Below are 14,034 nucleotides of genomic sequence, written 5' to 3'. Positions count from 1 at the left end.
AATCCTTTTGAGTAATTCTATCCCAGCCTGACAAATTATTCTCTACAGCCCACTTCATGCAAAATTCTATCAAAATTTTAAAATTCCCATTTTAACCCCGCCCACTATCTTCTCCGACCATCTCGATCGTCGTCTCACCTCTCTCTTCTCTTCCCACACTATATGCACATACACATAAACACATAGAGAGAGAGAGACAAAGAGTGGGTCAGTTGCCATGACCGACCCACATACACCATATATATATATATATATACACACACGCGCGCATGGCCGCGACCATGGTAGCCGCAACCATGGAAACCCTCGCACCGCATCGCGAGGTGTGGAGGACTCTAAAACCTCCATACCTCGTGATGCAGAAGTTTGAGTCCATGGCCGTGACCATGGCTGCCATGGTTGCGGCCATGCATGTGTGTGTATATATATATAAATGTGTGTGTGGGTTGGCCATGGCCGACCCACTCTTTCTCTCTATTCGGCTTCCATGGCTGCGGCCATGCCTGTGTGTATATATATATGTGTGTGTGTGAGAGCGTGTATATATATATATATAAATATGTGTGTGCTTGCTAGTTTATGTGTGTGTGTGTGCGGTTGCTGGTTGCGTGGCCGCGGCCATGCTCTGTATATATTTATATATATATATGTATATGTGTGTGTGCTGATTGAATGGCTACATATATATATTTATATGTATGTGTTTGTATGTATGTGTGTATATAATACATGAGAGAAAAAGAGATGTAAGACGATGGTCGGCGATAAGAGGTGATCGAAGGAGAGGATTGGCTGTGGGGTAAAATAGGTACTTTATAATTTTTAGAAAATATGATGGGACACGGGCTGTGAAGAGTAATTTTTCGGGCTGCCAATAGAATTTCCCAATCCTTTTTTATAATACTCTTTCCAATCACATAATAATATTCACAAATATTGTCTAATTTAAACAGTTTGTTCTAAATGAGCCTATTAACTTTATAATTCCTATTTCTGAAAATGTATAATATTATATAAATTATTTAAATCATGAATTCAATTTTTTTTTTAAATTTTAAATAGCCTATTTAAATGATCAATTGATGGGAGTGTAGTGGTTCAGCAAATTGTACAAAGTCTCCGGTAACGGAAGCAGCGAAAGGCATCGGCCCCACGCACAACGCGAGGAAGCTCGAACCACAGAGAGAGAGCGGCTCTGTTTCCGATCTTCTTTGCTCGGTATCAATCACACATTGCATACGACGAGGATCATCCACATTTGCTCTCTGTAAAGAGAAGAGGTCAGCATTGCTTCCATGCGAATCTGTTGCTTTATTTCCTTTCAACCTTCATTCTTGCTCTTGCAGCTTCTCTTTACTTTGAGCTCATCTGCTTGTTCTGTTGAAAAGATGTGGCGGAGGAAGTGAGAGTACAAGTTGATAAACTTCTGAATCTTGGATTCTTATTGACACCTCAGAGAGTAAGATCGGAAAAATCACTGGCACACTTTAATGGCAGGTTGTAGATATTATGTGCTTTGGTCATTGCCCCAGTTGTGTGGAAATTACTTGCTGGAACACTGCATTTCCTAGCCTTTGAGATATTGGAAGCATTCGTTCTTGGGGAGACGGTGTGGGCTTATGATTTATGGCCTTCGGATTGAAGTTTGATTTTGCTGCCCAGCCCTATGGTTTTGATTTTTAGACAATTATATTTCGTGGCGGCTGTTTTGTTTCAACTTACTTGTATATTTTTTAGATAATCTCATGCTCCTAAAAGGATAGCCTGTGGCGTTACTCTTAGGATAATTCATGTTTAAAACTGCATTGTCATGAACTAGATGTTAGTCCCTCCAAAGAAGTCGCCAACCTAATCAGTTATTCAGTTTTAGGCATGCACGAATCTGAACCACTGATTGATTAAATGGGCATTGGATATTTACTTTTTGCAGACAATGTCGTGAGTTCCACGGGGCCTTTTCCCACAACATTAGATGAGGAAGAATTACCCGTGAATAGGTTGATTTCATTCCCAGTTGGCTCATAAGTAAGGAACATATTTCTGTTGTTACAGACATGCCGCATTGCACCAGTGTCAAGCCACCAATTGGCGTCACCTTCGACCAAATTAGCCTCAGTCATCGTTGCGACTAAGCACATTTTTGTTTTGATCAAACTAATCTGTCTTCTTTTCAGGTTTCTTATTGCGTCAGTCTTTAGCTTAAGTCCTTTTTTGCCACAATTGAAGCATAACCTTTTCTCCCTCCCACCTATGAAATTTCTTTTGGCTAGACTGACTTTGCTTCTTGAAATATTGTTTCTGGACACCATTCTTCTTGTCGGATTTAGCTTCAATGATATTAGCTTTAAGCAGTGAATTTTCCTCCTCCCGGTTATGAGTCTCCTCTTCAACCTTTAGGTGATGAAGTATCTTATTAAGAGAAGGATCTTCCACACTATGCATCACTTAGTGTGATCATTTTTCCAAGATGGAGGCAACTTGGAAATTTACACTGAACACTAAAACTCTCGCCCATTTTCATTGCAGAAGAAGATATTGAATCAGTCGTCTTCTGTAATTCTTGAACCTGATTAAGATTAGGCTGCTAATTAGTCGTTTTGAAGTTTATGTATCGCTAACATAGAACTTCTTGATTCTTCACTGTACAGAAACATAAACTGCCTCAAGCAAGTCCCATGGGTCCTTTGCATCCTAAGTCTTCTTCGAATATTGATCATAAAGAGGACCAAATAGAAAATTTAGAATATTATGGCGACATAAATAATCACCATTCCATTTTTGGACTGCTGTTGTTGCACCAGGACTTAAAAGGAATTCTCAGGCGAGGTTCAGTCAAAACGTAAAATAGTTTCAGCCATTTCAAAATTCCATCTTTTGCCTCCCAGCAAGTAAAGTTTTGTCCATTAAGCGAATGGATTCTGGTGCTACAAAACCAAGAGTAGCAAGAGCACTTATAGGAGTAGACAAATCTCTTGCTAAGAGGTATGTCTACTCCTAGAGTTGTTGACAAAACAATTGTTACAACTAGAGTTGTTAAAAAATACAAGAACTGAACCAAATGTCAAATCTCTTGCTAAGAGGCGCAATGATGTTTCCTGAAGAAAGTTGGAACCTCCCACTGTGCAGACTGCAGAGGATCCAACAATCTATTTTCAGTTTCAACTTAGCTTGGGTTTGATCCCATTCCCTCACCATTTTGCATAACCGATAGGAACAAGGTATTGCTCAACCTCAAATCTAGATGCCCAATATATGATGATGTATATAGATATTTTCATTATGAATGTTCAAATATTTTAAGGCAAATCCTTTGAACTTCTTAACCTATGAATGTCTTTTGGAGTTCTTAGTTAATATATGACTTCTCCGGTTAATGTATATCTTAATATGTCTTTTGGGTGACCAAGCCTATTGGGTTTCCAACTCATTAATTTAAACTAATGTACTTAATTTAAATCATTTAGCCACATAATCTTTATGTGATTCATGAAGAATCTTTGCATTCTATTATAGTTTTGTTAGCCATCCACTTCTTTTACGCTATCTGTGAGTTGGCCCAACTCCGTTAATATTTGTTGGTGTGAATTATGAGTTCTGTATTTCTCCTTTTTCATCAAATCAACATGGTCTTCGTTTCTTCAAATGAACCACATTTTGAGATCAGGTAAACCCATAAATAACATTTTATTAAATAGTTACTTTTTGGGGCTGTAATTTTTTTGCTAACCCTCCAGGGGAGGGGAGGCAGTAATATATGTAATCTTCTGGTGCAATTCGAAACACTGGGTTGGTCTGGGAGCCAGCCTGCAAACTTAGCATGGTTTGTTTGGATAAACTTGTGGAATTAGCATTACTTAAGATTTTTTCCTTCTGAACACTGTTTCCAACAGGGCCTGTTCTATATTGGTTGTGGCAAGTATGAAGGGATCAAATATAAAAAATACAGTTTACAATGGAAGGCAGTCATTACTTCCTCCTAAAAGTCCTTTCCCAAGTATTTCTCCATCATATGTTGATTGTGTAACTAGTCCTGCTGTTGGACTGAAAGGTGTTGGAAAGCCCAAAGATGCAAATTCACACCACCAACGGACATACTCTGAGAGCCTTCTAATGGAGGAGCAGCCTTCCTGGCTGGATGAACTCCTTAATGAGCCAGAAATGCCTGTGTGCAGAGGAGGTCACCGGCGGTCATCAAGTGACTCCTTTGCATCTGTAGATGTAGCTAGTGCTTCTGCTATAAATTATATACCTCAGAGTGATTATAGAAGTAAAAATATGATTTCAGTGCCTCCATGGGGATTGCAAGACTTCAAGCCTTACAAAGATTTGCATCATACTTTGTTATACACAGAGCCAAGCTCTGTGGTAAAACCAAAGAAATGGGCGAGGGATCCATCTCTGAATCCCATCGCACATTCTAGTTGCCTGTCTTATGGCAGAGATAATGTCATTATTCAAAGTCCCGAATCATCATGTGCTCCAGAAGAAGTGGATGACATTCCTTCTACAGCCGACGAAAAACAGGACCCTGTTGAATCTGGTCCTCAAGCAAAACCTGTTTCTGAAAGCAAAGCGTCTTCTCAAACAAAATCTTCGGCGTCAGAAACTGATACAAAACTTGCCAAGCAGTACGTCCTATCCTTTCTTTTGAATTCCTGGGATTATTAGCTTGTTTACTTGCATTAATGTTTATTACAGTTAAAAACTGCAATGAGAATAATGGTCCTGGCTCCCGTTTGTCATTTTATGTTTATGAGCTGTTTAAACTTGCATGGTCTTATACTTGTTCTGGTCCAGAAAAGACCTTTACTATACTTTGCTCCTATGTAGGGATTACAATTCCTACTATAAGGAGGAACATGGCTGGCACAACTTCATGATTTTGGTTATGCTTGATCCTTAAAGTTTGCTCAGTCATCTGTATCCGTAAAAGGAATTGTACGTGCATTGATTGGTTGATACTTCATCATTCTCTTTTTTGATTTTTGGTCATCAACCAAAAGGCAGCATTTTATTGCAATTTCTACAGTAGACGTTCTTCAAGAAATTGCCAGGACTTGGTATGTCCTTCGAGCAAACAAATGTTGCAACCATATTGGCAGAATTTGTGGACTTATTATTTATCGCTCATGTATAAAAATATTTTAAAACTGTCTCAACGTTCAAGGGATGTGATGATAGCCATTAGCCAATCCCAAAAGCTAACAGAATGTAGACCTTACTTCTAATTATCCTATTGAAGCCTTTCAATTTCTATGCAGCGGCATTGATTAATATTTTATGTTATTCATAAGCATACTATTAAGTGCTGAAAGGTAATTTCTTACAAGTAGTTTACAACCCTTATGATGAGAATGGGTGGGTGCAACTTGGCATTTGCAAAAAATCTATTTTTGCTGCATCGAAATCTGAAGTGTTATGATGCAGGCAGTATGCACAACGTTCACGTGTCCGGAAACTTCAATACATAGCTGAGCTGGAAAAGAATGTGCAAGCCTTGGAGGCAAGTAAAAATTTATATAAAGAAAGAAGAGGAGGGAGAGGGGGGGAACCTTTTTAGTTGTAATGTGCTGATGTGACTCCCGTACGCTAACAGGCTGAAGGATCTGAAGTTTCTGCCGAGCTTGAATTTCTCAACCAGCAGAATTTTATTCTGAGGATGGAGAACAAAGCCCTGAAGCAACGGTTAGAAAATTTAGCCCAGGAGCGGCTAATTAAGTACAGTAAGTTCTCATCTCTCTTGAGGTTTTTAGTCGTATCTATTTGGCTTTTTTGGAGGCCCCAGTAAATAGTTTGATTTCAGCCATCAGGTGTTGGCTTAATTGATATAATGTTTTGTTAGGAGTAGCTGGCTCTTGTATCATAATCGTGCCACTATGAAGTAGAATCAGAACACTTAACTGGAAGTGAAAGCAGAGATTCAAAGTTGTTAGGGTACTGGTACTGGTGCAGTTCAAGGGTAATTAGGAAATTAGAATTCCTAATTGATAATTGAAGATAACTGTAATGGATGGCTTATGGAAAATTACAGTTAAGTCCCCTACCCCCGCACACCCCAAGCACCGTAGACTTAAAAACATTTAATTTGAAAACATCACTTTGGACATATTTGTGGGACTCGAATACTAGACCCCGACCCTACTTTGTTTCTTCTGGTGGAAAAAGAAGGTGGTATTCCAGTTCTGATTGATGTGGAATTCGGTATAACATGCACATAGAATTTTCTATAACCTCTCCTGGGTCCTGACTGTAATTCTATCTCGAGTCATCCCTTCAACCCCTGGGCTCCTTGAGCTGACAAAATAGGCTTTCTCCTCAAGTATTGAGCTTTGGTTCATTAACGTGATGGATGGATTATGGAACACTAAGTTCAGTATAACATGCACATAGAATTTTCTGTAACCTCTCCTGGGTCCTGACTGTAATTCTATCTCGAGTCATCCCTTCAACCCCTGGGCTCCTTGAGCTGACAAGATAGGTTTTCTCCTCAAGTACTGAGCGTTCATTAACTTGATGGATGGATTATGGAACCGTAGTTTCAGCATTGCTTAGCTTGGGTTCACATTCAGTTTTCTTGCAGCTCGAGCCTTCATTGTCTCTAGATTTTTAGTTAAGTACTCGGTTTTTATGTCTAGGTTATAAGCAAGATCTGGAGTCCTACCATCAAAATTATAAGCAAGGTTGATTAGTTGTAGCTCTTTTTGTTTGCTGTCTGTCAGCAAAATTAAGTGTTATCAAAACTGAAAGACTTGTGTCTGGATGTGATTGGTACAAGTGAGATGAATGGTGGATTATATGGTCTTTAGCAAGTTAAAATCTTTTTAGAATGTTGGGATGAGACAGAACTCAACCCTAATCAACCCTTTATAACTTAATCAAACAAACTGATTTCATAAAATAAATGGACTGATTCATACATAAAACGTAAATAGAATAAAAAACGTAAACACCGAGGATTTACCGTGGTTCACCCGTTAAAGAGGGCTACGTCCACGTTGAGCTCCGACAAAAGAGAGTTCACTGCACTATAGGGATAAAAACGTTTACAGCCACCGATTACAAACAAAAACACTCTCCAATCTCACTATACAAAATGATCTCTCAGAAATTAACTCAGTCCCATAACCACAATTTAAGATCAGAGGCTTATAACTTAGAGAACAAAAACAAACAGAACATCTATACAGAGAGAATGAAAAAACCAGAGAATGAACAACAAACCCTAATCGAGATAGATAATCGAAGGCCGTCTTCCTGCTCATCTCGAGGCGACTGCAGCAGATATAAAGGAGATTCAAGCGGTGCAGATTGCATCGTATAAAGGTGAAGTAGAGCATCGACGATCGGGAAAGAGGCAAGCTAAAAGACAAAGCACAGCACACCAAGTGAAACGGCAAAGCTGTTGCTGTTTGGCCCTCCACCCAGGGCCCAAAACGCTGCCGTTTTGGGCAACCATGGGGGTTGCCAAAATGACCCTCCTGCCCTGCCAGAAAACGCTGTCGTATTGAAGCTTCACTTTCATACAACAATCTCCACCTTGAAGCTTCAATCACTAAAGGGACAATCCACTAACAGTGCAGTAAGCTACAACCTAAGCCATCATTACTCATGTTGTTTGGTTTTTCAACCAACTGTGACATGCAGCAAGTCCAAACAATGTTTGAACTTGGCTGCAGTCACAATTTTTGTCCCCATATCAGCTGGGTTATTTTCTGTTGGGACCTTTTGTATAATTACATTTTCTTTGGCTACTTGGTCCCTTACAAAATGATACTTTACATCTACATGTTTAGTTCTCTCATGATATACAAGGTTCTTACATAGATGTATGGCACTCTGACTATTAGAAAATACTACAACCTTACCTTGTAACATATGAATCTCTTTTAACAAACCTTGGAGCCAGATGGCTTCTTTGAAGGCATCAGTGACAGCCACATATTCTGTTTCAGTGGAAGACAGTGCAACCAGAGGCTGCAGCTGAGACTTCCAACTGATGCAATTACCTCCTAAGGTAAAGAAGAAAGAAGTTGTAGATTTTCGAGAATCCCTGTCACCAGCAAAGTCAGAGTCCACATATCCAACAAGATTAAAAACATCACAATTCCGTTTATAAATTAACCCAATATCAGCGGAGCCATTAATGTACCTTAACACATACTTTAAAGCATCCCAATGAATTTTACTAGGGTTAGACATGAATCTACTGAGTAAAGAAATTGAAAATGCTAGATCAGGCCTAGTACTAATCATTTAGTACATTATGGTTCCAATGACATTAGCATATGGGATTTTTTCCATTTTAAGCATTTCAAAATCAAATATAGGACACTGTTTCTTGGATAAAATGAAGTGACCAGCCAAGCGAACATTTACTGGTTTACAACCAGACATGCCAAACTTTTGAACAGATTTTAACAAATAATCATGTTGATGAATTTTTAGACAAGAGTTACTCCTATCCCTTTCAATAATCATTCCTAAAATTCTTCTAGCAGGCCTTAAGTCTTTCATATCAAAGTTGGTATTTAACAGAGATTTTAACTCACATATTTTAGACTTAGACTTGCTAATTAATAAAATGTCATCAACATACAGCAACAAATAAACAGGAGTATCAAATAACATAAAATAGAAACAGTTATCATATTCACTTCTAACAAAACCAATCCCAGTTGCAAACTTATTAAATTTTTTATACCATTGACGTGGGGATTGTTTTAACCCATACAAGGACTTTTTTAACAAACAGACATGGTCAGGATGTTTTTTGTTAACATAACCAACAGGCTGATCCATATAAATTAGTTCTTCTAAGTCCCCATGTAAGAAGGCAGTTTTAACATCCAGCTGTTCTAATTCTAAATTATACTGAGCAACTATTGAAAGCATCATTCGAATAGTTTTAAATTTGACAACATGAGAGAATATTTCAGTATAATCAATACCTTCCCTCTGAGTAAACCCTTTAGCTACAAGTCTAGCTTTAAATCTTAAGGGATCAGAGGGTAACATACCTTCTTTGACTTTGAACAACCACTTACACTTTATCAGCTTTTGTTTCTGAGGTCTTGGGACCAATTCCCAAGTGTTGTTGGTTATCAAGGAGTTCATCTCATCGTCCATAGCTTGCTGCCATTTTAAACAGTCATGGGAGCTGACAGCCTCCTCATAGGAGGTAGACTCATTACTCCTCATCTTCAAACCTGCCACTAAGGCACAATAAACCAAATCTAAGTAAGAATATCTTGTAGGAGGCCTTATAGTCCTCCTGCTTCTGTTCCTTGCCAGCTGGTAGTCCCTTAGGTTCTGGTGAGGATAGTCATATTGCTCTTCCTCACCTTCAGGAGTAAGAGCTGGCTCCCCATAATCACTTTCATGATCAGAGGGTGGGTCAACTTCAGGGTTTGAAACATCTGAGGAGGAAGTAGCCGGCAGGTCAGGAATAACTGTCGGTTGCTCCACCTCATTTTGAGTATTACCAAATATAGGGAAGTCATCGGGGATGCTAGGTGTGGGATAGTCGTCCAAATTTTCTGATTTACAAGGGAAGATAGATTCATTGAATATTACATCTCTGCTTATTATTATCTTCACTCCACCTGAACTCCTATCCCACAATTTATATCCTTTTGTTCCATCTTGGTACCCCACAAAAACACATTTGATGGATCTGGGATCCAATTTTCCCACTGATTGGTAGGCATATGCCTCACAACCAAAAACCTTGAGATAATTGAAATTTAATTTTTTGCCTGTCTATTTTTCTTCAGGACACTTTAAGTTTAACATAGTGGAAGGGCTACGATTTATCAAGTCGACAGCAGTGGAGAGAGCCTCCCCCCAAAAGGTTTTAGGTAGGCCAACTGTAAAAAGAAGACATCTAACCTTTTCTAACAAGGTCCTGTTCATTCTCTCAACCACCCCATTCTGTTGGGGTGTGTTTCTCACGGTTTTATGCCTAATAATGCCATGAGAGTCACAGAACTCATCAAAGTTTCTATTACAGAACTCTTAACCCATTATCAGTTCTTAGGGTTTTAACCCTCTTATCAGATTGGTTTTCTACTAAGGCTTTCCAAGTTTTAAATTTGTCTAAAGTCTGATCCTTAGTTCTAAGAGGAAAACCCAAACCTTCCTTGTAAAATCATCCACAATGGATAGAAAGTATTTGTTCCCACCAAGAGTAGGCTTTTGAGAGGGACCCCACAAATCAACATGCACATACTCTAAGCATACCTTCGCCAGGTGAGTTCCTGTATGGAAACTCATCCTGTGTTGCTTGCTTAGGATGCATGACTCACAAAAGTTCATAGGATCTGTAGGCACTGAACCAAGGTAACCTTGGTTTGATAGTGCCTTCAGACCTTTCTGGCTCGTGTGACCAAGTCTCAAGTGCCAGAGATCTGTCTTATTAGCTTTAGCCATGCATGCAGTTGAAAAATTAACAGGGGGTAATGAATAACCATTTAAAACATATAGACCATGTTTTTTCGTACCAGTGAGAATTAGGTGTTTATTCTTAAAGACATGCATATTCCCATTTTCTGCTTTATAAGAATAACCTAATTCATCTAAGGTTCCAAGAGATATGAGATTTCTTTTCAATCTAGGCACATATCTAACATTAGTGAGAATCTTAATTTTGTTATCATGCACTTTAAAAGATATATCACTCATGCCTTGAACACAACACGATTGATTGTTACCCATATAAATAGTTCCTGTTTCTTTGTTACTAAAATTTTGAAACCGCTCAATATTTGGGCACATGTGAAATGAACAACCAGAGTCCATTATCCATTCATTAGCAATTGTTGAACTAGAAACAGTAAGAACTTCAGTTAGGTTATTGGAGCTGCTTGCAACTACCGATGCATCCCCCCCTTGTTTTTGTTTCTTTAACAAGTCATAACAGTAATTCTTTATGTGACCCTCTTTCCCACAATGGTAGCATTTCCATTTAGGCTTTTGCTTACCCTTTTTACCCTTACCCTTAAATCCTGAACCCACAGTTTGGTTACTATTTCCTATGTTATTTCTCTTATCAGGTTTACCTTTAACAAACAAGTTGTTAGCTGGTTTCTTAGAGGCATTTAATTCTAATTCTCTTGCCTTAATTCCGGAAATAACAAGGTCTAAACTAGGCACAATACCAGTATATTGTAAAACATGTTTAACCACATTATATTCATCAGGCAGTGAATTTAACAAGATCATAGCCTCACTGGTATCACCAAGGGCTTGATCAGTTCCTCTTAACAATAAACTAAGTTTGGTAAACTCATCTATGTTTTCATCTATAGATTTAGAGACATTCATCTTACAGTTAAATAGCATACCCTTTAAATAAACTAAATTAGGAGCAGATAAAACAGAGTATAACGAATCAAGTTTATTCCATAGTTCAAGAGGGGTATTCATGCCATCTACTTTACGTATAACACTATCACCAAGATGTAGAAAAATAAGATTGAATGCTTCTTCCCTTACCTCAGCAGCTCTTGCGAGCTGTTCTGCTGTCCATTTTTCTTCGTTGGATTCAAGTGCAATAAGCACTTTATGATGAGAGAGCAAGACTCATCTTTTTCTTCCGACTACCGAAATCGCTTTTACCATCGAATGTACTGATTTCAAATCGGGTTGATGTCATCTTCGCCTTGCATGAAGGTACCCTAGGAAACCCTAGACACTGACCAGACTCACTCAACAAAAAGTAATAGACCGACGAGAGACTTACAGTAAACCCTAGGAATCCAGGAAAAACGACATCACACCAGTAAACCCTGACTGAGATAAAACTCAGTCATAGGTACTGCAAGTATAAAGGCTCTAATACCACTGTTGGGATGAGATAGAACTCAACCCTAATCAACCCTTTATAACTTAATCAAACAAACCGATTTCATAAAATAAATGGACTGATTCATACATAAAACGTAAATAGAATAAAAAACGTAAACACCGAGGATATATCGTGGTTTACCCGTTAAAGAGAGCCACATCCACGTTGAGCTTCGGCAAAAGAGAGTTCACTGCACTATAGGGATAAAAACGTTTATAGCCACCGATTACAAACAAAAACACTCTTCAATCTCACTGTACAAAACGATCTCTCAGAAATTAACTCAACCCCATAACCACAATCTAAGATCAGAGGCTTACAACTTAGAGAACAAAAACAAACAGAACATCTATACAGAGAGAATGAAAAAACTAGAGAATGAACAACAAACCCTACTCGAGACAGATAATCGGAGGCCGTCTTCCTGTTCATCCCAAGGCGACTGTAGCAGATATAAAGGAGATTCAAGCGGTGCAGATTGTATCGTATAAAGGTGAAGCAGAGCATCGACGATCAGGGAAGAGGCAGGCTAAAAGACAAAGTACAGCACGCCAAGTGAAACGGCAAAGTGGTTGCCGTTTTGGCCCTCCACCCAGGGCCCAAAACGCTGCCATTTTGGGCAGCCATGGGGGTTGCCAAAATGACCTTCCTACCTTGCTAGAAAACGCTGCCGTATTGAAGCTTCACTTTCATACAACATAGAAAGTCATGGGAATAAATATGGATACAAACATGGGATAGAATAAACAAGAACAACAATAACAAGTCTTCATCTCACCAGGAGGGGCAATATCAATTCTAGCCCATCAATCATTTTTATATGCACAATATCTTCTTGAAGGCCTTTGGATTCCATATCGTACCTCTGAGTTTTTGACCAAGCTTTTTTGGCCTTCCTAGACCTTTTTGGCAACAAACTTCTTCCTTCCTATCCCCTTAGTGTATTTATTGGTCTGTCTCACATGTCCAAAAACTGAAAACTTGTCTTCTGCCTTCAATAAATGCCATTCTAATACTCTTGTTTTAGTTCTGGTATGGCCGCATATCCACTAAGACATCCTCGACTAAGCCAAGCTCATATTTTAACATATTGATAATTGCTCGATATTATATGCCACACAATAGATTTGGATATTGGTGGGCGAATTGTTTAATTTTCAGGACCACTGATTATCATTCCTAGCATGCGCTGTTTGTGTGTTCCAGTTAGACATGCATTTAAGGAGTTCCTAAAGGACGGTGTTCTGTTCCAAGTGGACATTTTTCTTTCTGAATTTCTGGGGTAACAGTTTATTGCTCTAAACTCAGAACAATATTTTTCTGTCAAGATGCAATTTTTCGTACCTTGACATCTTCTGTGTAAATTCTGATTGCGGTATATGACTCTGAGAAATGAATGGAAAATTGAAAGGCTAATATATATGGTGTATGGGACTCTGCAAGCTAGCCAAGGCAGCAAGAATTTTTTGCCATAATGCTATTCAGAAACTAAGACAACTAAACTCTTGTGCAGTGGAGCATCAAGTATTGGAGAGAGAAGTTGGAAGGCTGCGAGCCTTGTGCCAGCAGCAGCAGCAACCACAGCAACTATCTTCCAGCCAAGGGCGTGTCGCCATTAGAGACCTTGACAAGCAGCAGCACAGGCATAGCAACAGCAGAGAGTATAGAGACCTTGGCTCATATTTGCCAACCTTTCTTTGAAGCTCAAGGATGTCGCTTCCAGCTCTGGCCATATTTCAGGCCACTGCACAGTTGAACACATGATGTAGCTAGTGAGCACTGAGCAGTGCCTTCCCTTGACGTCTTCGACCCCATTAAATCTTCTGATAGCAGTGACAGAAACTGATGTTTGTAAGTTCTCGTGCAGCCATGCAGCAGAGCTCTGTGCTTTTCCTTTTCATTTTTTGCAAGTTTATTTGCTTCTTTATCGTGTCAATTCTAGTGTACAAAAGTGCACTTGGTGGTCGCGCCAAAAGGAGTCATGACTCGTGCAGCATCTGGCAAGTGACACACCGGAGGTGGTGACTTGAACAATGATGATGTTTGATCATGTACCGTTTATTTTTCAATTTTCATTACTAATCAACTAAAAAGAAGAGACATCTCCCCTGCTGTATGTACCTACTATTCGAATCCATAAACTCCCCCTAATTTGTCTCTTTAGGCAGTTTAATTAATAGCCCGCCTGG

At 39.0% G+C, this 14,034-nt stretch overlaps 1 protein-coding gene across 1 annotated transcript; it reads left to right on the top strand.

The window, feature by feature from the left end:
• Nucleotides 1-1,138: 1,138 nt before the first annotated feature.
• Nucleotides 1,139-14,034, top strand: LOC127801618 (uncharacterized protein At4g06598-like; the record flags this gene model as incomplete). The annotated part of the gene is given in 4 exon segments (XM_052336890.1): nt 1,139-4,628; nt 5,428-5,503; nt 5,597-5,723; nt 13,359-14,034. Coding segments are annotated over 4 exon segments (1,101 nt in total). The 5' UTR covers nt 1,139-3,918.

This window comes from Diospyros lotus, chromosome 5 (assembly GCF_014633365.1).
Source record: "Diospyros lotus cultivar Yz01 chromosome 5, ASM1463336v1, whole genome shotgun sequence".
Classification (NCBI taxonomy): domain Eukaryota; kingdom Viridiplantae; phylum Streptophyta; class Magnoliopsida; order Ericales; family Ebenaceae; genus Diospyros; species Diospyros lotus.
This window is presented reverse-complemented; position numbering and strand designations above follow the sequence as displayed.